The sequence below is a fragment of the Notothenia rossii genome (genome assembly GCF_949606895.1).
Source record: "Notothenia rossii genome assembly, chromosome: 8".
In the NCBI taxonomy this organism is placed as follows: Eukaryota; Metazoa; Chordata; class Actinopteri; order Perciformes; family Nototheniidae; genus Notothenia; species Notothenia rossii.
In genome coordinates, this window is record NC_136906.1 from 2,393,369 (window position 1) to 2,419,449 (window position 26,081).

General features: G+C 40.9%; 3 protein-coding genes and 1 long non-coding RNA gene across 4 annotated transcripts; 3 read left to right on the top strand and 1 right to left on the bottom strand.

The window, feature by feature from the left end:
- Nucleotides 1–1,989: 1,989 nt before the first annotated feature.
- LOC307016505 (ferritin, middle subunit) lies at nt 1,990–4,867 on the top strand. The gene is made up of 4 exons (XM_079645621.1): nt 1,990–2,301; nt 3,150–3,296; nt 4,331–4,456; nt 4,560–4,867. Exons 1-4 carry the CDS (start codon nt 2,200–2,202, stop codon nt 4,713–4,715), a joined length of 531 nt encoding a protein of 176 aa, XP_079501747.1. The 5' UTR covers nt 1,990–2,199; the 3' UTR covers nt 4,716–4,867.
- Nucleotides 4,868–7,206: 2,339 nt separating this feature from the next.
- On the bottom strand, nt 7,207–8,748 carry LOC307016513. Its single transcript, XR_013801832.1, has 2 exons — nt 7,958–8,748; nt 7,207–7,531 (listed from the first exon to the last, which is right to left on the bottom strand). It is a non-coding gene; the product is annotated as an uncharacterized lncRNA (long non-coding RNA).
- A 231-nt stretch (nt 8,749–8,979) lies between these two features.
- On the top strand, nt 8,980–11,834 carry LOC307016509 (ferritin, middle subunit). Its single transcript, XM_079645624.1, has 4 exons — nt 8,980–9,298; nt 10,147–10,293; nt 11,298–11,423; nt 11,527–11,834. The coding sequence occupies exons 1-4, from the start codon at nt 9,197–9,199 to the stop codon at nt 11,680–11,682; spliced, it is 531 nt and encodes a 176-aa protein (XP_079501750.1). The 5' UTR covers nt 8,980–9,196; the 3' UTR covers nt 11,683–11,834.
- Nucleotides 11,835–19,761: 7,927 nt separating this feature from the next.
- Nucleotides 19,762–25,002, top strand: LOC307016496 (uncharacterized protein). Its single transcript, XM_079645608.1, has 3 exons — nt 19,762–24,142; nt 24,266–24,531; nt 24,696–25,002. The coding sequence occupies exons 1-2, from the start codon at nt 19,951–19,953 to the stop codon at nt 24,505–24,507; spliced, it is 4,434 nt and encodes a 1,477-aa protein (XP_079501734.1). The 5' UTR covers nt 19,762–19,950; the 3' UTR covers nt 24,508–24,531; nt 24,696–25,002.
- Nucleotides 25,003–26,081: the final 1,079 nt, after the last annotated feature.

Sequence of the window (26,081 nt, forward strand, 5' to 3'; positions counted from 1 at the left end):
CTGAAATGTTTGCCGAAATGAGATTTGCACCTTCCAAAGTAGGATGAATGCCGTCTCTCTTAATCAGACCAGGTTTTCCCCAGAAGGCTGTCCAATTATTCACGAAGCCCACATTGTTTGCTGGGCACCATCAAGACAACCAGCGCTGAAATGATGACATGCGGCTATACATGTCATCATTGATCAGATTGGGGAGGGGACCAGAGAAGATTACGGTGTCCGACATATTAATAGAAACTTTATTCATTTGTTAGTAATGATTTTTTTTTATCTTTCAGCTTATGGAGGGACTATCCTTTGTGAGGAAGACATCGTCAGAACGAGAAAAATAATTCCGATTAAAACAAAAGCCAAGCTAATATCAACCCAAATTGTAAAAATGCGTGTCAGAGGGATTTACCTTTCGCCCTAAGCCCCTAGAAACCTACAGAGAAGAAAACAAATTAAAAGGAGGACATTTAAAGGGAGTAACCTGAGGACGAGGAGCGGAGGAAAGGTCCATCTTACAGGATGGACACAGAAGAAGACACAGCCTCCAGTCTGGGTTTTTTCTTGCATTTGTTCTTCGTAGTTTTCTATTTTTATTAAAAAAAAGTCTACCAAACTACTGATTTCTTCTTTGTTGTGTTTTAAGATGGAAGGAAAGACACTGTGGAAATAAGCTGGTGAAGTGAAAGTTACACATTCACACAGTTTGCCTCAGTAACAATGTGTTCATGTGAAAGTGTTCTACAGCGCTGCCAAGAGATGGAAACATTGAAAAGGGTTAAGCCAAGTCTGTGCTAGCCTTTGTTAATGGTCAGTGAGATAGTAAAGATGTGAATGTGAGGATTAAAAAATAAAATAATGTTGATTATAAACACATGTCTATGGTTTCTGAGATTGAGGTTTCTCTTCATAAACAGGGAAACAACCATGATTAATTATCATTGTACTATTGTGTGTTACAAAATGCAGTTATAGTTCTATTTTTCTGTGAAAGTAGTGCTGTAATGATACAGTTTATTGTGGAAAATATAGATTGTGGAGGGTATTAAAACGAACTTTGCAGGTACTGTTTTAGTAATACACGAGGATGAAAAGGAGGGCTACCTTCTTAAACCATAAACCTCCTATCCCAATCCATCACTTTTTGATTGGACAGCAATATCGTCAATCACCCAGAGCTCAAACCTGATTGGAGCCCGTATCCATCAGTTAACCGAAAGCAGACGCACCGCCCGTTGATTGGCCGAGATCGCTGAGACTGAGGACAGGGGGGGAGGGCGTGGGCTGGATTTGAGAGGAATCTACAGGAATCTATCGTTCTACATTCCGGCTCTCCCATTTGGTTTATCCGTACTTTAGACGTCGCGTATTCAGTTAATCACGTTAATTACGCCGCAGAATTAAGTGTCAAGGTAGATACAATTAGCCGCGAATGCACCTGCCAATTTTGACCTGATCAAGTTAGATGCCGCCTATCACAGTGCGCTGAGATTTGTTACAAACTGTAAAGCACTTACTCATCACTGTACCCTGTATGCCAGGGCAAGTTTGCCTTCACTAACTGTTCAGTCATTGGTACATGTTTATCTATAAAGCCATGTTGGGTAAACTACCAACTTATATGTGCTCTTTGATCTCACAGAGAGTGGCAAGTAGCTATTGCCTGAGATCCCATGATGTGTTTTAATAACATGTGCCAAGTGCTAGGACTGTTTTAGGTACTCAAGCTTTTATGTGTACAGCCCCTCTAGCTTGGAACATAATATTTCAAGTTAAAATTTGCAACAAAAAAAGGTGAATATAATTAAATTAATTATAATAAAAAATATGTATATAACATGCATATAAACTTGATGTGAAAACTGCTGAGTCATTGTCACCAGTCTGAAGAGAGAACGCTTAGTCACCGTCACGTGATCTCCAAAGCTCACCGATTGGAGGAGACGCGCAGTGACGCCACGACCCCCGTCTGGTATAAATACAGGAAGCGACTCAACTACCATTTCACACTTGAGAAGAAACAGAGAAAAGTTCTTGCTTCAACAGTGTTTGAACGGAACTTTTCCTTCATCTCGATCTGAATTCGCACTGAAATCCATTCCGGACACACAGGAAAAAACCTCTGCTTCAATTTGCACTACCGAAGAGTCTTTGTAAGCTTTATTTTTGTACTGTTTTGTTAAGAAAAACAGCGAAGAAACGCCAGTTGAGATGGATTCCCAGGTGAGACAGAACTACCACCGCGACTGCGAGGCGGCCGTTAACCGAATGCTGAACATGGAGCTGTTCGCCTCCTACTCCTACACCTCCATGGTAAGAAACACTCTTTTTACACCGTTACATGTTAATTGTGTGCCTGTATTATGAGTAAACAACGTGGCGTCACAGGGAAACCACGTACAAATACAAGATGGCAGACTATTGTTTTACAGATTTCATCATAAAATCACAGAATCCCTGTTTTAAGCTAACACGCATTAGCATAACCTAAAGGCTGCAGACTACATTCTTCTCACTTCTGTTAAACTGTCTTTAGATTACAGACCCTCCTCTGTTTCTACCTCAGACTGAACGGGTATTACTGACTTTAACTAACCACACACACCTGTGTCATTCATGGAGAAACACTGCTTTAGTCTAGTTGGTAACAGCCAGCTTACTAGTCAGAGAAAAATGTCCAGTAATTAAAGTAATGGCTCACTTATCATGTTTAGTAAAACTTGGAACTAAATTCTTCCTTAAACTACATTTTCTTTAACTTAAATGTAACGGCCAATATTGTAATTTACATATAAAAACACATGCTGATATGATGCAGTACTTTTAATCTAATGTTGCAAACGGTACTCTTTATTTTTGATGCTTGTGTACTTTACTTTTAAAATCAGTACTTTTACTTGTAATTTTCGTATTTTAAGATGATAGTATTCCTACTTCTACCTAAGTAATGGATCTAGATACTGCTTCCATTTCTGACTGTTCTATTCCCTGTCCACAATTCAGTACACATATTGCTGTGTCATGCTTACGCTGGTTGTTCTCACCACCCTGAAATCATGACTCATGTTTCTGTCTGCCCTCGGCTCATAACGAGCGTTTATCTCGACCTGCTCTGTGTGTAACGACCGGTCTGTTCTCTAACCACTGTCTTCTGTCTGCAGGCCTTTTATTTCTCCCGTGACGACGTGGCCCTGCCCGGCTTCGCTCACTTCTTCAAGGAGAACAGCGAGGAGGAGCGGGAGCACGCCGACAAGCTGCTCACCTTCCAGAACAGCCGAGGAGGACGCATCTTCCTGCAGGACATCAAGGTAAATATCTGTTCTGAACGTCATGTCTGCAGGACGTCTACGATAACACTGTAATGGTCAGATCAAGTCTGAAATGCTCCTTGCATCCCAGCTGCTCCATGTGTAACATCAACAGACAAACATCAAGACACATTTAGCATCACAGCAGGATCAGTGAGAGGAAACCTGCTCAAAGAGCCTTCTGCCTTTTAGTCAAGGTGAGCGTCTGTTAGGACAAAATGTCTGCCGGACGCACCCTGAGATAGCCTACCAGATAAACTGCTGAGTCACTCAATCCACCCACATCCTGTTTATGCAACTAAACATAACTAACTAACAAGCAGAGGCTGTTGAACTCAGTACACCATGAACAACTTCAACTGCAGTATTTAGAGTTTAAATTCTCTTATTTTGGTCATTTGTTTACCCTAAATCTCAACATCCTAGTGCCGTTAAAGCCACAGATTTCATTGGCTCTCGCCTCAGGTGACTTGTCAGTGACGTGAGAAAGCTTATTTAGACCGGTGGGGTTCATTTATCCAACTATATGTATGTGTGTATATATATATATATATATATACCATAATGCAACGGGGCGTGGACTTGCTGGCTTGGAAAAATACAGAATATTTCCATTTGCACCTCGTCCTGTTTTCAAGCTTTATTGTACAGGACTAATCTTAATATGTTGGTATGTATATTGACATGTCGTCTAATGGATTAAATGTACTTTAAAGGGGTTTTATTCTTGTTACAGCAGCTTGTGAATAAGACTTTGGGCTTGAGTACAACATATAATTAAATGCATATCAAAAAAGTACATAAACATATATTTTTAAATGTCTTTTTATGTAAACATGAGAAACTAGTGTGCTTAAATGAAGAAAGCCGTGATGTAGACTGAAAGTGCATACAGGTTATTATAAAGGGACAAACTTAGTGGTAGCTTTCCTAAATCTGTCTTAAAATAAACATGTTTCTCACTTATTTAAAACTGAGGCTCTTTGTGCTTTATGTACCCTCCCCCTCTAACTGGTGTTGTTCCCTCGTTACAGAAGCCAGAGCGAGACGAGTGGGGCACGGGTCTGGAGGCCATGCAGGCTGCTCTGCAGCTGGAGAAGAACGTGAACCAGGCTCTGCTGGATCTGCACAAACTGGCCTCAGACCACGCCGACCCTCATGTGAGTAACACCGGCTGAACACGAGGAACTACACACTGATGATCTCTGGGATTCAACGTCTCTGACGCTTTAGTTGTTAACGTCTTCTCTCTCTCCTCCTCAGATGTGTGACTTCCTGGAGACTCACTACCTGAACGAGCAGGTCGAGTCCATGAAGAAGCTCGGAGACTTCATCTCTAATCTGAGCAGAATGGACTCCAACACCAACAAGATGGCCGAGTACCTGTTCGACAAGCACACCATGGGGGGGAAGAACTGAACTCACCTGAGAGATCACAGCTGACCCTCAGAGTTCACCTGATCTGATAATGTGTAGATGATCATGTTTGACTACATTACCCATAATCCTCCTCTCGTGTGACACTTTTAACATGGAAGGTTCTGATAACTGAATAAACCTTTTGAGCTGGATTCTGTCTTCTGTCATGTGACTTGTTCTCATTTTAAAAGAAGGTATCTTTTAAACCATGTAAGCTTTTAAGTTTGAATGGTACATTTAAGCGCTCACGACAGGCCGCGGTATATGTTCATTATATCACAGCTAAGGGGCGTGGTTCAACCCCCTTAGCTGTGATATAATGAGCATATATCACGGCCTGAAGTGAGCTATTGCTTTTATAAAACGGTTACCAAGAGTGGCAATATGAAAGAAATACACACTCTAATTTAAATAGTTTTTATTAGTAAATAATGTTCAAAATAAAATGGTCTCTCCTTTGCCTTCTGCACAAAACATAGTGCGAGGTGGTTGCTATGCAACAACACTAAAAGCTAGCGACGAACAAAGACAGAGCATTGATCCATTATTTTGCTGTTTATTTACATTAATGTGTATGTTGTTTATTGTGCATCCACTGAAAAACTGTCCAGCATCAGTAGCATGGCTTACGAGGTTACTTGTATAGGTTGAGGTTGTTCTAGGCTGTTGCTTGGCGTGAGGAGAATATTGCTCCACTTTCTCCGGTCCCCGAGAGTGGGCTTCCAGTAGCTCTGGAGAGAGCTTTCGCACCTGTGGCCACTAACGGTCATAATTTCTCTGCTTTGTTTCAAGACCCGCATCAGAAAGCTTTTGAATGGTGGTACTTTTCCAGTTGGTCTACCTGCTCTTCACGTAGCTCTGCATGTCGTAGTTTAGGTGCTTTCTGGAGATAGGCATTGCTCAATCCACTCCTCCATAGTAAGACCCCCACGGAGGTCGAAGTTAACCATAAATGTTTCCATCTTAAGCTTTGTCAGTTTCGTAACGGACGTAATGTAACCAGTGGCGGCGCCAGAGATTTTCTCTAGGGGGTGCTTTGGGGTAGCTTGACGTTTCATAGAGGGTGCTCAAACTTTAAGGGTTTCCCATTAATGCACCAGCGCTACAGTTGAATTTTCTACTGCAACTCCTTTTCAACCCTCCCGATTTTAAAATGCGTTTTGACCACAAACTGTCTAGCTTTACGTCCGTTATACTGTGACAGCTAATCATATTTCCATAAACAGCCTACGATTCCCGAGTGGTAAAAATGTTGTTTTAAAAAGAAAGTAAGTCTTATATAAGGCGAATAATTGTGTAATTATGGTCATACAAGACAGCGTTGTATTATCAATCTTAGTCCAGGCTGCACTCTCTGTCTATGGGTCACTAATACCAGAGACCGAGCATCCTTGCTAATACTCATACAGGCTAGCGTTACAGTAGCCAATCAAGTCAAGCTAACAGTCACATAAAACCACTTCCGGTCCAAACCTTCAGAATAAACATTTGTGCCATATGCCATGATGTGATTTAAATGCACATTTCATGACCGTAAATGTATTTATTTTTTTATTCCTTAAGTATTCAACGACCACAGGAAAACTGACAGCTGTATTTCTTCCCTCGCCGTCAAATTAGGGGATTTTGTTCAAATGTAAAGTCGACAGACTTCTAGTGTTATCGCCATGGGTTATCGCGGCTAATTGTATCTACCTTGACACTTAATTCTGCGGCGTAATTAACGTGATTAACTGAATACGCGACGTATAAAGTACGAATAAACCAAATGGGAGAGCCGGAATGTAGAACGATAGATTCCTGTAGATTCCTCTCAAATCCAGCCCACGCCCTCCCCCCCTGTCCTCAGTCTCAGCGATCTCGGCCAATCAGCGGGCGGTGCGTCTGCTGTCGGTTAACTGATGGATACGGGCTCCAATCAGGTTTGAGCTCTGGGTGATTGACGATATTGCTGTCCAATCAAAAAGTGATGGATTGGGATAGGAGGTTTACGGTTTAAGAAGGTAGCCCTCCTTTTCATCCTCGTGTATTCCTAAAACAGTACCTGCAAAGTTCGTTTTAATACCCTCCACAATCTATATTTTCCACAATAAACTGTATCATTACAGCACTACTTTCACAGAAAAATAGAACTATAACTGCATTTTGTAACACACAATAGTACAATGATAATTAATCATGGTTGTTTCCCTGTTTATGAAGAGAAACCTCAATCTCAGAAACCATAGACATGTGTTTATAATCAACATTATTTTATTTTTTAATCCTCACATTCACATCTTTACTATCTCACTGACCATTAACATAGGCTAGCACAGACTTGGCTTAACCCTTTTCAATGTTTCCATCTCTTGGCAGCGCTGTAGAACACTTTCACATGAACAAATTGTTACTGAGGCAAACTGTGTGAATGTGTAACTTTCACTTCACCAGCTTATTTCCACAGTGTCTTTCCTTCCATCTTAAAACACAACAAAGAAGAAATCAGTAGTTTGGTAGACTTTTTTTTAATAAAAGTAGAAAACTACAAAGAACAAATGCAAGAAAAAACCCAAACTGGAGGCTGTGTCTTCTTCTGTGTCCATCCTGTAAGATGGACCTTTCCTCCGCTCCTCGTCCTCAGGTTACTCCCTTTAAATGTCCTCCTTTTCATTTGTTTTCTTCTCTGTAGGTTTCTAGGGGCTTAGGGCGAAAGGTAAATCCCTCTGACACACATTTTTACAATTTGGGTTGATATTAGCTTGGCTTTTGTTTTAATCTGAATTATTTTCTCGTTCTGACGATGTCTTCCTCACAAAGGATAGTCCCTCCATAAGCTGAAAGATAAAAAAAAATCATTACTAACAAATGAATAAAGTTCCTATTAATATGAACATGCCTGAAACTTGCCTAGTTCAAATGCAGACTCAAATTATCCATAATTACGAGTTATGAATAATGAAGAACAATATTAATCAAATACAGATGGATACAGTTCAAATACTCAACCTTAGTAAAAGTATCATAGCATGATAAACACATCATAACAAGTAATATTACTGACAGCCTGTGTTGCAACTTGAGTGTATGCACCATGTCAGTCATCTTAGCTCATGAATAGGGTCAATCATATACATTACAAAAAGAACACATGGGCTTTAAACCAAATTCCTCAGTGTGCGTTAATAAACCATGTTAACATGGTGAGTATAGGAGTAAATACAAAGTAAGTATTTTGTTTTCAAATACACTGTGTTTGTTACCTCAGGCTGTACTCTGGGTCTGTGTGTGTCTGCAGCAGCTCTCTGATCTCCTCAGGAGGGTCCAGACCATGAAGCTCTGCCCGCTCCCATCTGTGCAGCCGGCTGATCCCTGGAGAACAAAGACAGGTTTGATCAATGAGTCAGTGCTTTGTGTGATGAAAAGTTGCAGATTAAATCAACAACAATGATTTGTGCATTAATTAGGGCTTTCACACCAACGCCATTCCCGTTCTAGCTCCGTGCTAGAGCGTTTCTGGTTCGGAAGCGGTTTTTCTTTTAGGCTCCCGTTTTGTTCACACCGCACAGAGCCCGACTGGTGCTGCCGCTGCTGCGTCATGACGTCACCGTTTACGTCGCTGATTTTCTCCCCAACGGCGCTCACAACAACAACAACAACAACAACAACAAGCTAGTCTCTGTGACCTTTTTACCAGTGCTGGACTATGGTGATCTGATCTGAATGCACCTGCCAATTTGGACCTGATCAAGTTAGATGCCGCCTATCACAGTGCGCTGAGATTTGTTACAAACTGTAAAGCACTTACTCATCACTGTAACCTGTATGCCAGGGCAAGTTTGCCTTCACTAACTGTTCAGTCATTGGTACATGTTTATCTATAAAGCCATGTTGGGTAAACTACCAACTTATATGTGCTCTTTGATCTCACAGAGAGTGGCAAGTAGCTATTGCCTGAGATCCCAGGATGTGTTTTAATAACATGTGCCAAGTGCTAGGACTGTTTTAGGTACTCAAGCTTTTATGTGTACAGCCCCTCTAGCTTGGAACATAATATTTCAAGTTAAAATGTGCAAAAAAAAAGATGAATATAATTAAATTAATTATAATAAAAAATATGTATATAACATGCATATAAACTTGATGTCAAAACTGCCGAGTCATTGTCACCAGTCTGAAGAGAGAACGCTTAGTCACCGTCACGTGATCTCCAAAGCTCACCGATTGGAGGAGACGCGCAGTGACGCCACGACCACCGTCTGGTATAAATACAGGAAGCGACTCAACTGCCATTTCACACTTGAGAAGAAACAGAGAAACAGTTCTTGCTTCAACAGTGTTTGAACGGAACTTTTCCTTCATCTCGATCTGAATTCGCACTTTAATCCATTCCAGACACACAGGAAAAAACCTCTGCTTCAATTTGCACTACCGAAGAGTCTTTGTAAGCTTTATTTTTGTACCGTTCTGTTAAGAAAAACAGCGAAGAAACGCCAGTTGAGATGGATTCCCAGGTGAGACAGAACTACCACCGCGACTGCGAGGCGGCCGTTAACCGAATGCTGAACATGGAGCTGTTTGCCTCCTACTCCTACACCTCCATGGTAAGAAACACTCTTTTTACACCGTTACATGTTAATTATGTACCTGTATTATGAGTAAACAACGTGGCGTCACAGGGAAACCACGTACAAATACAAGATGGCAGACTATTGTTTTACAGATTTCATCATAAAATCACAGAATCCCTGTTTTAAGCTAACACGCATTAGCATAACCTAAAGGCTGCAGACTACATTCTTCTCACTTCTGTTAAACTGTCTTTAGATTACAGACCCTCCTCTGTTTCTACCTCAGACTGAACGGGTATTACTGACTTTAACTAACCACACACACCTGTGTCATTCATGGAGAAACACTGCTTTAGTCTAGTTGGTAACAGCCAGCTTACTAGTCAGAGAAAAATGTCCAGTAATTAAAGTAATGGCTCACTTATCATGTTTAGTAAAACTTGGAACTAAATTCTTCCTTAAAGTACATTTTCTTTTACTTAAATGTAACGGCCAATATTGTAATTTACATATAAAAACACATGCTGATATGATGCAGTACTTTTAATCTAATGTTGCAAAAGGTACTCTTTATTTTTGATGCTTGTGTACTTTACTTTTAAAATCAGTACTTTTACATGTAGTTTTCGTATTTTAAGATGATAGTATTCCTACTTCTACCTAAGTAATGGATCTAGATACTGCTTCTATTTCTGACTGTTCTATTCCCTGTCCACAATTCAGTACACATATTGCTGTGTCATGCTTACGCTGGTTGTTATCACCACCCTGAAATCATGACTCATGTTTCTGTCTGCCCTCGGCTCATAACGATCGTTTATCTCGACCTGCTCTGTGTGTAACGACCGGTCTGTTCTCTAACCACTGTCTTCTGTCTGCAGGCCTTTTATTTCTCCCGTGACGACGTGGCCCTGCCCGGCTTCGCTCACTTCTTCAAGGAGAACAGCGAGGAGGAGCGGGAGCACGCCGACAAGCTGCTCACCTTCCAGAACAGCCGAGGAGGACGCATCTTCCTGCAGGACATCAAGGTAAATATCTGTTCTGAACGTCATGTCTGCAGGACGTCTACGATAACACTGTAATGGTCAGATCAAGTCTGAAATGCTCCTTGCATCCCAGCTGCTCCATGTGTAACATCAACAGACAAACATCAAGACACATTTAGCATCACAGCAGGATCAGTGAGAGGAAACCTGCTCAAAGAGCCTTCTGCCTTTTAGTCAAGGTGAGCGTCTGTTAGGACAAAATGTCTGCCGGACGCACCCTGAGATAGCCTACCAGATAAACTGCTGAGTCACTCAATCCACCCACATCCTGTTTATGCAACTAAACATAACTAACTAACAAGCAGAGGCTGTTGAACTCAGTACACCATGAACAACTTCAACTGCAGTATTTAGAGTTTAAATTCTCTTATTTTGGTCATTTGTTTACCCTAAGTCTCAACATCCTAGTGCCGTTAAAGCCACAGATTTCATTGGCTCTCGCCTCAGGTGACTTGTCAGTGACGTGAGAAAGCTTATTTAGACCGGTAGGGTTCATTTATCCAACTATATGTACCATAATGCAACGGGGCGTTGACTTGCTGGCTTGGAAAAATACAGAATATTTCCATTTGCACCTCGTCCTGTTTTCAAGCTTTATTGTACAGGACCAATCTTAATATGTTGGTGTATATTGACATGTCGTCTAATGGATGAAATGTACTTTAAAGGGGTTTTATTCTTGTTACAGCAGCTTGTGAATAAGACTTTGGGCTTGAGTACAACATATCATTAAATGCATATCAAAAAAGTACATTAACATATATTTTTAAATGTCTTTTTATGTAAACATGAGAAACTAGTGTGCTTAAATGAAGAAAGCCGTGATGTGGACTGAAAGTGCATACGGGTTATTATAAAGGGACAAACTTAGTGGTAGCTTTCCTAAATCTGTCTTAAAATCAACATGTTTCTCACTTATTTAAAACTGAGGCTCTTTGTGCTTTATGTACCCTCCCCCTCTAACTGGTGTTGTTCCCTCGTTACAGAAGCCAGAGCGAGACGAGTGGGGCACGGGTCTGGAGGCCATGCAGGCTGCTCTGCAGCTGGAGAAGAACGTGAACCAGGCTCTGCTGGATCTGCACAAACTGGCCTCAGACCACGCCGACCCTCATGTGAGTAACACCGGCTGAACACGAGGAACTACACAGTGATGATCTCTGGGATTCAACGTCTCTGACGCTTTAGTTGTTAACGTCTTCTCTCTCTCCTCCTCAGATGTGTGACTTCCTGGAGACTCACTACCTGAACGAGCAGGTCGAGTCCATGAAGAAGCTCGGAGACTTCATCTCTAATCTGAGCAGAATGGACTCCAACACCAACAAGATGGCCGAGTACCTGTTCGACAAGCACACCATGGGGGGGAAGAACTGAACTCACCTGAGAGATCACAGCTGACCCTCAGAGTTCACCTGATCTGATAATGTGTAGATGATCATGTTTGACTACATTACCCATAATCCTCCTCTCGTGTGACACTTTTAACATGGAAGTTTCTGATAACTGAATAAACCTTTTGAGCTGGATTCTGTCTTCTGTCATGTGACTTTTTCTCATTTTAAAAGAAGGTATCTTTTAAACCATGTAAGCTTTTAAGTTTGAATGGTACATTTAAGCGCTCACGACAGTCCGCGGTATATGTTCATTATATCACAGCTAAGGGGCGTGGTTCAACCCCCTTAGCTGTGATATAATGAGCATATATCACGGCCTGAAGTGAGCTATTGCTTTTATAAAACGGTTACCAAGAGTGGCAATATGAAAGAAATACAAACTCTAATTTAAATAGTTTTTATTAGTAAATGTTCAAAATAAAATGGTCTCTCCTTTGCCTTCTGCACAAAACATAGTGCGAGGTGGTTGCTATGCAACAACACTAACGGCTAGCGACGAACAAAGACAGAGAGCATTGATCCATTATTTGGCTGTTTATTTACATTAATGTGTATGTTGCTGTTTATTGTGCAGCCACTGAAAAGCTGTCCAGCATCAGTAGCATGGCTTACGAGGTTACTTGTTGAGGTTCTTCTAGGCCAGGGTTCGGCAACCTTTTTGACCAAAAGAGCCATTTTGCTCCTTTTTCTCCCAAATGTTTTTGTCTGGAGCCGCAAAACATATTTTATAGCTTGATAGCTAATGAAGTTGTATTGTTATATCAGACAAAAACTACAATCTTTTTGCATTTATTAGGCTATTTATTACATTATATAAAACTGTTAACCTCTAATAAGAAACAAAGAACTCATAAGGAGAATTACAAATAATACACAGGCCTACTTTAAAATAAATCAAACACAGCACTTGGGGAGTCCTCTGAACATTTGAAGGAAAACAAATATTAAAATGGGCCCACTTTGAAATAAATAAAACATATAGCTGCACCCTAAAAAGAGTTAAAGGTAGGGTAGGTAAGAATGGAGGGCTACGGCTTCCAGAGATGAATTTTTGTATGTATTTATTGTCAAAGCATTTAATATATTCATTGCTATCGGGACGTTAAGAGCATTCCATGGAATATAACAAAAAGTGTTTTCTGAAATAAATTACATACCCCATTGAATTATGACTGAAGATCGTCAGCTGTCTTCCTCTCCCGTGTTGTTCCTCGATGCGTAAAGGCTGCAGCACCTTTGACAACTTCTCTCTACATATCAAACATACCGGTAAACCAGCATCGCTTGCTGTGAAAGAATAACTCTGTCCACACAGAATTAAATCCTGTGTTCCTCCGGTACTTTTCTTTGATTTATCCATAGTTCGCTCATCGAGCCGGGGGTCCCCGCGCGAGTGCCTCCAAGAAAAAAGGCGCTCGCACGGGACCGTAGCAGGATGTGACGCATATTTTAGTTGACCTAATTAAAACCGTTTTGTTTTTTATTTATGTGTCACAGTATCACCTCAAAATACAAGATACGAAACATTTTCAACCATGCAACAAAATATAAATAGTCCTTCAAGTACTTTTATTTTATTTCCTTCTTATTTTTGTCTAAGCTCAGAGCCCGTTGGCCGCGAGTTGCCGACCCCTGCCCTAGTAGGACAGTAGGGTATAATGAGTTCTTTAAGGTAAGATGGCGCCTGCCCATTAAGGGCTTTGTAGGCGAGAAGAAGAATTTTAAATTCTATCCTGTGTTCTATAGGGAGCCAGTGTAAGGCAGCCAGAACAGGAGTAATGTGGTCCCTTTTCCTAACTCTGGTTAGTACACGAGCTGCAGCATTTTGAATCAGCTGAAGCGACTTGACTGACTTCTTGGTACACCCTGATAATAAGGAGTTACAATAATCCAGCCTTGAAGTAACAAATGCATGGACTAGTTTCTCTGCATCGTTTTGAGGCAAGATATGCCTGATTTTTGCAATGTTACGTAGATGGAAGTAGGCGGTCCTTGAAATTGATTTTATGTGGGTGTTAAAGGATAAATCCTGATCAAATATAACACCAAGATTCCTTACAGTCTCACTGGAGGCCAAATTAATGCCATCCATAGTTAGTATATCTTTAGATAATTTGTTTCGTAGATTCTTCAGGCCAAGTACAATAACTTCAGTTTTGGTCGTGTTTAACATCAAAAAGAATTAAGGTCATCCACGTTTTTAAGTCCTTGAGGCAGTCTTGAATTTTATTTAGATGATTAATTTCATCAGGCTTGATTGATAAATATAGTTGAGTATCATCCGCATAACAATGAAAGTTTACAGAATGATTCCTTATAATATTGCCTAACGGAAGCATATATAGTGTGAACAAAATAGGTCCGAGCACTGAGCCCTGTGGCACTCCATGGCTAACTTTGGTTTGCGTGGAAGATTCATCGTTGACACGTACAAACTGAGAGCGTTCAGATAGATAGGACCTAAACCAGCCTAAAGCAGTTCCCTGTATGCCAACTAAGTGCTCTAGTCTTTGCAATAGGATATCATGGTCGATAGTATCAAATGCAGCACTAAGATCGAGCAAGACAAGAATAGAGACAAGTCCCTTGTCAGAGGCTATTAGAATGTCATTAGTGACTTTAACCAGAGCTGTCTCTGTGCTATGTTGTGTTCTAAAATCAGACTGAAAATCTTCAAATAAATCATAGTTTTTTAAGTAATCACACAGTTGTTTTGCGACTGCTTTCTCAAGAATTTTTGAGAGGAACGGAAGATTAGAAATAGGTCTATAGTTGGCTAAAACCTCTGGATCGAGGTTGTGCTTTTTAAGAAGCGGTTTTATCACTGCTACTTTGAATGATTGTGGAACATAGCCTGATAATAAAGACATATTCATAATATTTAATAAAGAAGTGCTAATTAATGGAAAAACTTATTTTAACAGCTTAGTTGGAATCGGGTCTAAGATACACGTTGATGGTTTAGAAGAGAGAATCATTGAATTTAATTGTTCAAGGTTTATGGCTGAAAAGCATTCTAGTTTACTATCTAGTGTAATATTAGAACTTACGTTTCCGGGAGCTGTTGATAACACTATACTGGTCAAAGGCAAGAGGTCATTGATTTTGTTTCTAAGAGTAACAATTTTATCGTTAAAAAAGCACATAAAGTCATTCCTACTGAGTGCTATGGGAATAGAAGGCTCAGTGGAGCTGTGGCTCTCTGTCAGCCTGGCTACAGTGCTGAAAAGAAATCTTGCATTATTCTTATTCTCATCTATTAATGAAGAGTAGTATGCTGCTCTCGCTTTACGCAGTGCTTTCTTATATTCATTGAGAGTAATATGCCAAATTAAATGAGATTCTTCAAGATTAGTGGAACGCCATATCCGTTCAAGTTGTCTCGACTTTTGCTTTATTTTGCGGGTTTGGGCATTATGCCATGGAGCTAATCTATGTTGTTTTATTTTCTTCTTTTTCAAAGGAGCAATAGAGTCTAATTTTATTCGCAGCGCATCTGTAGCACTATCAACAACATGATCAATTTGGGGTGGTGTACATTTTGTATAAGTTTCCTCCCCTACATGCAGACATGCTATCGAGTTAAGTATTGGTGGAATCTCTTCCTTAAATGTGGCTATAGCACTAACAGATAGGTTTCTGCTGCAGGAGCTTCTGACTAATGCTTTGTAGTCTAGTAACAGTACTTCAAAAGTTACTAAGAAATGGTCGGATAAAGCAGGATGATGCGGTTCGACTAATAGTTGCTCAATTTTAATACCATAAGTCAGAACAAGGTGGAGAGTGTGATTATAGCAGTGGGTTGGTTTATTTACACTCTGACAGAAACCAACAGAATCTAATATAGAGTTAAATGCAACAGTAAGGCTATTTTTATCATCGTCAACATGAATATTAAAGTCACCTACGATAATTACTTTATCTGTTTTAAGAACCAAAGTTGATAGAAACTCAGAGAATTCTGATAAGAATTCTGAATAAGGACCTGGTGCACGGTACACTGTAACAAATAAGATTGGCTGCAAAGTTTTCCAGGTCGGATGCGTAAGACTGAAATTGAGGCTTTCAAAGGAGGTATAATTTAATTTTTGTTTAGTATTGATAAGTAAACTTGAGTCAAAGATTGCTGCAACTCCACCTCCTCGGCCCGTGCCTCGGGCAATATGAGTATTGATATGGCTGGGTGGAGTGGCCTCATTTATGCTGACATATTCTTCATGTCTCAACCAAGTTTCAGTGAGACAGCATATATCAATATTATAATCTGATATTAAATCATTTACCAATATTGCTTTAGATGCTAGAGATCTTATGTTTAAGAGACCACATTTAATCTGCCTGTTTTGTTGCACTGTAGTAGTTGTTACATTTACTTTTATTAGGTTATTATGTATGACACCTCTATTAGGTTTTACCTTAAATTGTCCTTGGGCAGACACACACACCGTTAATATTGGGTATTTTATCGGGTTCGGGATTCCTATGGATGACTGCCTAGGAGAGAGCGCAGAGAAGCGTGTAAGACTGCGACTCTGCCTCCTGGTCTCAACTCCAGTTTGTCATGGATTAAGTCACAGAGCCCTGAAATGTTTGCCGAAATGAGATTTGCACCTTCCAAAGTAGGGTGAATGCCGTCTCTCTTAATCAGACCAGGTTTTCCCCAGAAGGCTGTCCAATTATTCACGAAGCCCACATTGTTTGCTGGGCACCACCAAGACAACCAGCGCTGAAATTATGACATGCGGCTATACATGTCATCATTGATCAGATTGGGGAGGGGACCAGAGAAGATTACGGTGTCCGACATATTAATAGGAACTTTATTCATTTGTTAGTAATGATTTTTTTTTATCTTTCAGCTTATGGAGGGACTATCCTTTGTGAGGAAGACATCGTCAGAACGAGAAAATTATTCAGATTAAAACAAAAGCCAAGCTAATATCAACCCAAATTGTAAAAATGCGTGTCAGAGGGATTTACCTTTCGCCCTAAGCCCCTAGAAACCTACAGAGAAGAAAACAAATGAAAAGGAGGACATTTAAAGGGAGTAACCTGAGGACGAGGAGCGGAGGAAAGGTCCATCTGATAGGATGGACACAGAAGAAGACACAGCCTCCAGTTTGGGTTTTTTCTTGCATTTGTTCTTCGTAGTTTTCTATTTTTATTTTTTGAAAAGTCTACCAAACTACTGATTTCTTCTTTGTTGTGTTTTAAGATGGAAGGAAAGACACTGTGGAAATAAGCTGGTGAAGTGAAAGTTACACATTCACACAGTTTGCCTCAGTAACAATTTGTTCATGTGAAAGTGTTCTACAGCGCTGCCAAGAGATGGAAACATTGAAAAGGGTTAAGCCAAGTCTGTGCTAGCCTATGTTAATGGTCAGTGAGATAGTAAAGATGTGAATGTGAGGATTAAAAAATAAAATAATGTTGATTATAAACACATGTCTATGGTTTCTGAGATTGAGGTTTCTCTTCATAAACAGGGAAACAACCATGATTAATTATCATTGTACTATTGTGTGTTACAAAATGCAGTTATAGTTCTATTTTTCTGTGAAAGTAGTGCTGTAATGATACAGTTTATTGTGGAAAATATAGATTGTGGAGGGTATTAAAACGAACTTTGCAGGTACTGTTTTAGTAATACACGAGGATGAAAAGGAGGGCTACCTTCTTAAACCATAAACCTCCTATCCCAATCCATCACTTTTTGATTGGACAGCAATATCGTCAATCACCCAGAGCTCAAACCTGATTGGAGCCCGTATCCATCAGTTAACCGACAGCAGACGCACCGCCCGCTGATTGGCCGAGATCGCTGAGACTGAGGACAGGGGGGGAGGGCGTGGGCTGGATTTGAGAGGAATCTACAGGAATCTATCGTTCTACATTCCGGCTCTCCCATTTGGTTTATTCGTACTTTATACGTCGCGTATTCAGTTAATCACGTTAATTACGCCGCAGAATTAAGTGTCAAGGTAGATACAATTAGCCGCGATAACCCATGGCGATAACACTAGAAGTCTGTCGACTTTAAATTTTAACAAAATCCCCTAATTTGACGGCGAGGGAAGAAATACAGCCGTCAGTTTTCCTGTGGTCGTTGAATACTTAAGGAATAAAAAAATAAATACATTTACGGTCATGAAATGTACATTTAAATCACATCATGGCAATGGCACAAATGTTTATTCTGAAGGTTTGGACCGGAAGTGGTTTTATGTGACTGTTAGCTTGACTTGATTGGCTACTGTAACGCTAGCCTGTATGAGTATTAGCAAGGATGCTCGGTCTCTGGTATTAGTGACCCATAGACAGAGAGTGCAACCTGGACGAAGATTGATAATAAAACGCTGTCTTGTATGACCATAATTACACAATTATTCGCCTTATATAAGACTTACTTTCTTTTTAAAACAACATTTTTACCACTCGGGAATCGTAGGCTGTTTATATGGAAATATGATTAGCTGTCACAGTATAACGGACGTAAAGCTAGACAGTTTGTGGTAAAAACGCATTTTAAAATCGGGAGGGTTGAAAAGGAGTTGCAGTAGAAAATTCAACTGTAGCGCTGGTGCATTAATGGGAAACCCTTAAAGTTTGAGCACCCTCTATGAAACGTCAAGCAACCCCACAGCACCCCCTAGAGAAAATCTCTGGCGCCGCCACTGGTTACATTACGTCCGTTACGAAACTGACAAAGCTTAAGATGGAAACATTTATGGTTAACTTCGACCTCCGTGGGGGTCTTACTATGGAGGAGTGGATTGAGCAGTGCCTATCTCCAGAAAGCACCTAAACTACGACATGCAGAGCTCCGTGAAGAGCAGAGAGACCAACTGGAAAAGTACCACCATTCAAAAGCTTTCTGATGCGGGTCTTGAAACAAAGCAGAGAAATTATGACCGTTAGTGGCCAAAGGTGCGAAAGCTCTCTCCAGAGCTACTGGAAACCCAATCTCGGGGACCCGAGAAAGTGGAGCAATATTCTCGCCACGCCAAGCAACAGCCTCTAACAACCTCAACCTATACAAGTGACCACGTAAGCCATGCTACTTAGTCCATGGGCCAGAGGCCAAAATTTGACTTTTTGGTACCACTCAGAGTGGCAAAGTCTAGTAACATTTTTTGAAAAGGTACATGTCCATAGATGATATTTTGGTATGATAACCCATCCTAAGTGGTAGCTTTTTGACAGTTATCAGCTCATAAAGTTATCAACCCCCTGCAAAAAATAGGCCTCTAAACGCCGGGGGCATATTTTGTTTTGTGCTCATTTTCAGAACTTTACTCATATGTTATGAGGGCATGTTTGGTAGCATTTTAAAGTGTACAATCCTAGCTTTCATTTAGACCTAGTTTTGGGCCTATCTAAAAAATATAAAGGTCACATGGTCAAAGGTCAAACTGTCTCAACAACATTTTTTCCACTATTTTCGCCTAAACTGTAGTCTTTTTTATAGCACTGTGAAATGTAGGAACAGCACTGACACAAATAACAAAAACTGAAATACTCACAGGACTGTAACAATTCAGGAAATGTTTAATCTTCCCATAATATCCTGCTATGAGGGAGGATATGGGTCTTTAAGTGGAACATGGGCCCAGGCGAGAATTGACAATAACTGCTAATTATTTGGTATTTGTCACAGAGTTTTTATTTAGATTTCTATATATCTTTGCCCTAATCATCATCATCATCATCATCATCATCATCATCATCATCATCATCATCATCATCATCATCATCATCATCATCATCATCGTTGTTGTCCAGAGTTAAGACAACTTCTTCATCCTCCTCAACCCTCTGATTTGTGCATGTTTGCAGTTTGCACATTTTCGTGCAGTCAAGATTGTTGGTGAGGCAGGAGAAATCTGGTAGTCTACAGGTCTTCACACACTTGCAGGCCATGAGAGATTTTATTTAGTTTTCTTTACATCTTTGCCCTAATATCAGCAGCAGCAGTCCAAAGTACATACAGTAGCTCTGGAGGTTTGAGCATCCTAGCCCTTTAAATTTGAACAGCCAATGGCCGAAGTGTCCCATGACAGAATGTGTCATACACTGTTCAGATGATAATTCAAAGCTTGTGGCACCTGTAAATATAGAGTCATGGAACACGTTACTGGGAGCAGCTAAAATAAGAGGCTACAGCCCCATCCTCGATCTTGCCAAAGACCTCCCTGAAGGTAGCATACCATCATTATTCTATCACAGGAAATGTCGAAGCATCTTTACAATGAAGAAACTGCTTGACAGCATTGTTGCAAAAGAAAGCTCTTCAGAAAATAGTTTGCCAGAAGATTCAAGAGAGCTTACTAGACGAGAACCACAACCATCAAGGGTTTATGAAGCAAAGTGTATATTTTGTGACAAAGTCAGCAAGTATTTGAAAGGTCAAAGAACTAAAGAAAGTCTGACAAAATGTGCAGAGTTAAGAGCAGATGACACCATCAGGAGCGCAGCGATCAGGAAAAAGGATACAACTTTGTTAGCCACAGTCAGTCGTGAGCTAGTGGCAGCTGAAGCTCATTACCACAGAACCTGCTACAGAGCTTACACAAAGGACCTAGAAAAAGACACTGATGAAAGTAACATGGATGAAATAGAGTCCCCATATGAAGCAGCAGAAAAAATGGCACTCTCTAAAGTGTTTGCATATATTAGAGAAGAACTGATTGAACATCATACAGTAGTCGCATTCACAGACCTGACTAATATGCTTGTTACAGAAATGGCCAAGTGTGGTGTAACACAGGTGATACCCTCAATAAAAAAACACTTACGCCGCAGAGTTGAAGCTGAATTTGGTCCATCTTTACATATCACACCAAATGACACAGGAAAGCTGTTGGTATATCCTGACAATTTGAAAATGGATGAACTTGTAAAAGTTTTCCATGAACTTAAAGAGGAACAGAAGTTGTTCAAATCAAATACTGGCAGTGATGTGATATCACAAGTGGCACTGAAGATCAGAAATGATATCCAGAAACAGGATATTACTCAGGCATGGCCACCACATGTGTCAGATCTGGAAAAGATGAACAGCATTCCTCTGTGTCTAGTAGAGTTTCTCCAGACACTCCTAACAGGTAAAACCACAGGAAGTGATAACCCATCGCAGAGAGTGCAAAGGCTCACTGCATCCTTTGGTCAAGATTTAGTTTATGCTGTTACCTCTGCCAAAGTTAAGCCTGCAAAACACATTTTATTGCCCTTTGCTGTCAAATCTCTTACTGGAAATGTGGAACTGATACAGATGCTAAACCGACTCGGCCATAGTGTATCATATTCTCAGGTAGAAGAAATAGACACGGCCCTCTGTCTTCAGAAGCAAGCAGCAAGTAAAGACACCATCCCATTACCACAAAACATCAAACCCGGTCTGCTCACAACATTGGCATGGGACAATATAGACAGACTGGAGGAAACAATCAGTGGCAAGGGGACATCACACAGAGTGAATGGAATCGCTGTGCAAGCAAAGCCTATCACTGACCATTCTGCTGAGATCAGATCTTTGCCTTGTATCCCAAAAACCAAGATGAGAAGCATTGGTGCAGTTGAGATGATGCTTCCTATTTACAACGCAGGAGAGCGTGCCAACCCTCCTCTTGTACAGACAATTGATACTGATCACACCACATGTCTAAAGGATGCAGCAGACAAAAACCACATGTGGCTGATGGCTCGTCTTTCCAACAAAGATATATGTAGCTGGACTGGGTTCAACATCCTCACCCACAGTGAAACATGTGTACAAGAAGATAATATAGGCTATTTGCCTACAATCAATGCTCCTGCTACACAGCTATCAACAGTAAATGAGATACTTCTCCAGTCACTAAACATCATGAAATCTCTGCAGCTTAACAACATAATTGTTGTCTTTGACCAGGCATTGTATGCCAAAGCTGTTGAAATTACTTGGAAAAACCAGGAGCTACTCAAGGACATCATCCTTAGAATGGGAGTCTTCCATACCACCTGTGCCTTCATGGCAACAATTGGCCAACGGTTTGGAGATGCTGGTCTAAGAGACCTTTGCATAGAAGCAGGAGTGATAGCTGACGGCTCAGTCTCAGGAGTTATTGATGGGCACAAGTATAATCGTGCAGTAAGGCTCCACAAACTGCTCTATGAGGCTTTCTTGAGACTAGCATGGGAAGGTTTTCAACCTTGGTTAGAAGAGAATCACCAGGATGATATTATTCACCTGGAAACAACTCTGCAAACTGCCAACAACCTGTGTGAAGAATTAACACAGACAAGATTTGAGGAAACTCTCAAGCAGGATTCATGTCAGCGTATTCTGACACAATTTAATGAGTACCTCAGCTTCCTCAGAAAAGACAATGGTCCCCTGTCTGCCTTCTGGATGTCCTATGTGGACATGGTTGAGATTCTGCTTTGTCTAATTCGAGCATCACGAGAGGGAAATTGGATGATGCATCTTACAGCAATAAGAGCCATCATTCCATGGTGCTTTGCATATGATAGGATCAACTATGCCAGATATCTGACATACTACTATGCACAAATGTCTCGCCTGGAGACTGATAATCCTGCTGTTCATGCACACATTGCAAAGGGTGGTTTGTCTGTCCAGCTCAGTGGGAACAATCCCTTTGGAAAGATTCCAGTTGACCAGACAATTGAGGAGACCATAAACAAGGACACCCAGACTGCTGGAGGAACCAAGGGTTTCAGCCTAAAAGCAGGAGCAGTCACCAGATACTATCTCACTTCAGAAAACAGAAGTCAGTACCTAAGGCAACTCAGGAACATGACAGGCACCAAAACTACAGGCAGTTTCAGTCATCACGATCTACAGAAGACCAGAATAGAGAAGGACAGGGCTGATGTGAATGCCTTTGTAGAGCTTATGAAAAATAGCTGGGTAAACCCTCTCAGTCCAGATCAGTCTGACATCATCAGTCTTTCCACAGGAATCGCTGTGTCACCAGACATAGCCAGTGATCTGCTGCAAGCTCACCAGACTGGAGAGGAAGCATATCAGAAGTTCAGAAGTGAGCGTTTGGAAAAAGAATCACCAGAAACCAAATTCCACGACAGAATGAAAAAACAGAATCTGAAGACATTCTCAAGCCTCACAAAAAGAGACAGAGGAAATCAAAAACAAAACAAGGAGTTGATATTGAAAGCAGACAGAAATCTCTTTGGGCATATGATAATTGTTTCACAAAGTAGAAGTCTTCACATTAAAGATGTCCTGGCTCATCCACTTGGTCCACTGCCTTGGTCACTTTCAAATCCAGACGGTTCGCTGCGAAAGACCAATAAGGCCGCTCTTGCTAGAGAGTTAGAGAAATCAGCATCAGCAGTTGAAGATATTGGAAATCTCTCTGCATGCATCATTGATGGAATGAGCCTTGTTCAGAAACTGAAAGGTGATGGCAAGACTTTTGGAGAGATTGCTGGTTCTGTGCTGAACTTTGCTTTGCATGAAGGAGGAAAGAGTACACGAATAGATGTGGTGTTTGATGTGTACAGGAAAACATCCATCAAGAATGCTGAGAGAGACAATCGAGGTGCAACAAGTAGCACTCAATGGAAGAACATTGCCCCGGGACACAATGTTGTGCAGTGGAGAAAACTCTTAAGCAATCCAGAGAGCAAAACTGCCTTGATCAAGTTCATTGTGGACCAGTGGAAGCTGCCAGAAAACCAGGTGAAGCTTCAAGAAAAGCAGCTTTTTGTAACATGTGGAGAGACATGCTATTGTCTTAAGAACAAAGATGTGAAAGTTGTGATGGAGTTAAAGTGTTCCCATGAGGAGGCAGACACCCGCATGCTCCTACATGCTGCTCATGCCAGCCAGAATGGCTATAAAACTACAGTGATTGTGAGTGAGGACACAGATGTCATGGTCCTTTGCTTAGGGAACTGTAAGAAGATAAACTGCACCATGTACCTGAAATGTGGGAGTCAGAATAGAACAAGATACATCAACATTAGCACCCTTGCTGAACTCCATGGAGATGATCTCTGTGATGCTCTTGTAGGTCTCCATGCCTTTACAGGTTGTGATAGTGTGAGTGCTTTTGCAGGAAGAGGGAAACTCTGTGCTTTCAAACTTGTTAAAGGAAACAGGACATATCAAGAGGGCTTCAAATCCCTGGGAACATCATGGGATGTATCAGAGCACTTACACAGAGCCATGGAATCCTTTGTGTGTCAGATGTATGCACCATCATCCGACATATGTGATGTGAACGACCTTCGGTACCTGATGTTCTGCACCAAAAGGGGTGAAATGGAGTCAAGCCTTCTTCCGCCTTGCAGGGACTGCTTACAGCTGCATACACAGCGCGCAAATTACCAGGCAGCAGTATGGAGGCAATGTCTGGAAGGACAACCAGGCATACCAGAGCCAAAAGGTTATGGATGGAAAACAGACGTCAAAGGTATGCTTTTAGTAAATTCACTGCAACAGTATAGGTAATTTCTGTACATTTCAGTTCTTTAGTGAAGTAGATGAGACATGGAAAGTGTGTGACTTGGATCTTACACTTCTTCTTTTACTGTAGGTATGCTGGTGTTGGACTGGATGCGAGGGCTCCCAGCTCCAAAGGCTGTCTTGGAGCTCATGGCCTGCAAGTGTGTAAAGACCTGTAGGCTTCCAGGCTGCTCCTGCCTCGCCAACAACTTCAAGTGCACAGAAATGTGCAAACTTCAAAAATGCACAAATCAGAGGGTGGAGGAGGATGAAGAAGTTGCCTTCACTGTGGACTATGATGATGATGATGATGATGATGGATGTGATGATTAGGGCAACCCCCACATGAGACCCCAGGTAAGATACAAAAAATAGTAAAAGGTAGCGATAAATTAAAGATTTAAATAAAATAAGATAAAATAAAATAGAATAAAGATAAAGATCGATCTATATAGGATACAGAAAAAAGTTATTGTGCAAATGTTCCTGTAGTTTTTATTCCTGTGCCCCATGTGCTCCAGGTGCTGGTGCATCAGACGCTGAAGGAGCTGCTGATCCTAAGAGCGGAGCTGCAGAAGGAGGCCACCTCCCACTCCCTGTCCTCCTCCTCCGAACACTGCCCCTCCGCCCACACACACCACAGGAACTCCCCTGCACTTGGCCGTCTGATACACACACAGTATAGTTCATGTTTCAGTGTTTACACTCTGAGGGATTCTTCTTACATTTCTATTAACATTATAACAAAAACCCATATGTTTGTAAAGTTTTTTGAAAAGTATTTAAAGAGAATTTAAAACCTGACGCCCCACCATGCCCCACCACCCCCACCCCACCTTAATGCTCTTAACGCTGACTTCAGATGTTCAATGTTTTCAAAAATGCACAAATCAGAGGGTGGAGGAGGATGAAGAAGTTGTGTCTTCACTGTGGACTATGATGATGATGGATGTGATGATTAGGGCAAATCTAAATAAAAACTCTGTGACAAATACCAAATAATTAGCAGTTATTGTCAATTCTCGCCTGGGCCCATGTTCCACTTAAAGACCCATATCCTCCCTCATAGCAGGATATTATGGGAAGATTAAACATTTCCTGAATTGTTACAGTCCTGTGAGTATTTCAGTTTTTGTTATTTGTGTCAGTGCTGTTCCTACATTTCACAGTGCTATAAAAAAGACTACAGTTTAGGCGAAAATAGTGGAAAAAATGTTGTTGAGACAGTTTGACCTTTGACCATGTGACCTTTATATTTTTTAGATAGGCCCAAAACTAGGTCTAAATGAAAGCTAGGATTGTACACTTTAAAATGCTACCAAACATGCCCTCATAACATATGAGTAAAGTTCTGAAAATGAGCACAAAACAAAATATGCCCCCGGCGTTTAGAGGCCTATTTTTTGCAGGGGGTTGATAACTTTATGAGCTGATAACTGTCAAAAAGCTACCACTTAGGATGGGTTATCATACCAAAATATCATCTATGGACATGTACCTTTTCAAAAAATGTTACTAGACTTTGCCACTCTGAGTGGTACCAAAATCTGGTCTGGCCCATGGACTAACTGATGCTGGACAGTTTCAGTGGCTGCACAATAAACAACATACACATTAATGTAAATAAACAGCAAAATAATGGATCAATGCTCTCTGTCTGTGCTCGTCGCTAGCCGTTAGTGTTGTTGCATAGCAACCACCTCGCACTATGTTTTGTGCAGAAGGCAAAGGAGAGACCATTTTATTTTGAACATTATTTACTAATAAAAACTATTTAAATTAGAGTGTGTATTTCTCTTTCATATTGCCACTCTTGGTAACCGTTTTATAAAAGCAATAGCTCACTTCAGGCCGTGATATATGCTCATTATATCACAGCTAAGGGGGTTGAACCACGCCCCTTAGCT

What these genes read in the sequence shown, in the direction of transcription:
- LOC307016505 (XM_079645621.1), top strand. Translation starts at nt 2,200, where the DNA reads ATGGATTCCCAGGTGAGACAGAACTACCACCGCGACTGCGAGGCGGCC. An exon ending in CCTACTCCTACACCTCCATG is followed by an intron (nt 2,302 to 3,149) that starts GTAAGAAACACT and finishes TTCTGTCTGCAG; the next exon opens with GCCTTTTATTTCTCCCGTGA. An exon ending in TCTTCCTGCAGGACATCAAG is followed by an intron (nt 3,297 to 4,330) that starts GTAAATATCTGT and finishes CCCTCGTTACAG; the next exon opens with AAGCCAGAGCGAGACGAGTG.
- LOC307016509 (XM_079645624.1), top strand. Translation starts at nt 9,197, where the DNA reads ATGGATTCCCAGGTGAGACAGAACTACCACCGCGACTGCGAGGCGGCC. An exon ending in TCTTCCTGCAGGACATCAAG is followed by an intron (nt 10,294 to 11,297) that starts GTAAATATCTGT and finishes CCCTCGTTACAG; the next exon opens with AAGCCAGAGCGAGACGAGTG. An exon ending in CAGACCACGCCGACCCTCAT is followed by an intron (nt 11,424 to 11,526) that starts GTGAGTAACACC and finishes TCTCCTCCTCAG; the next exon opens with ATGTGTGACTTCCTGGAGAC.
- LOC307016496 (XM_079645608.1), top strand. Translation starts at nt 19,951, where the DNA reads ATGAAGAAACTGCTTGACAGCATTGTTGCAAAAGAAAGCTCTTCAGAA. An exon ending in ATGGAAAACAGACGTCAAAG is followed by an intron (nt 24,143 to 24,265) that starts GTATGCTTTTAG and finishes CTTTTACTGTAG; the next exon opens with GTATGCTGGTGTTGGACTGG.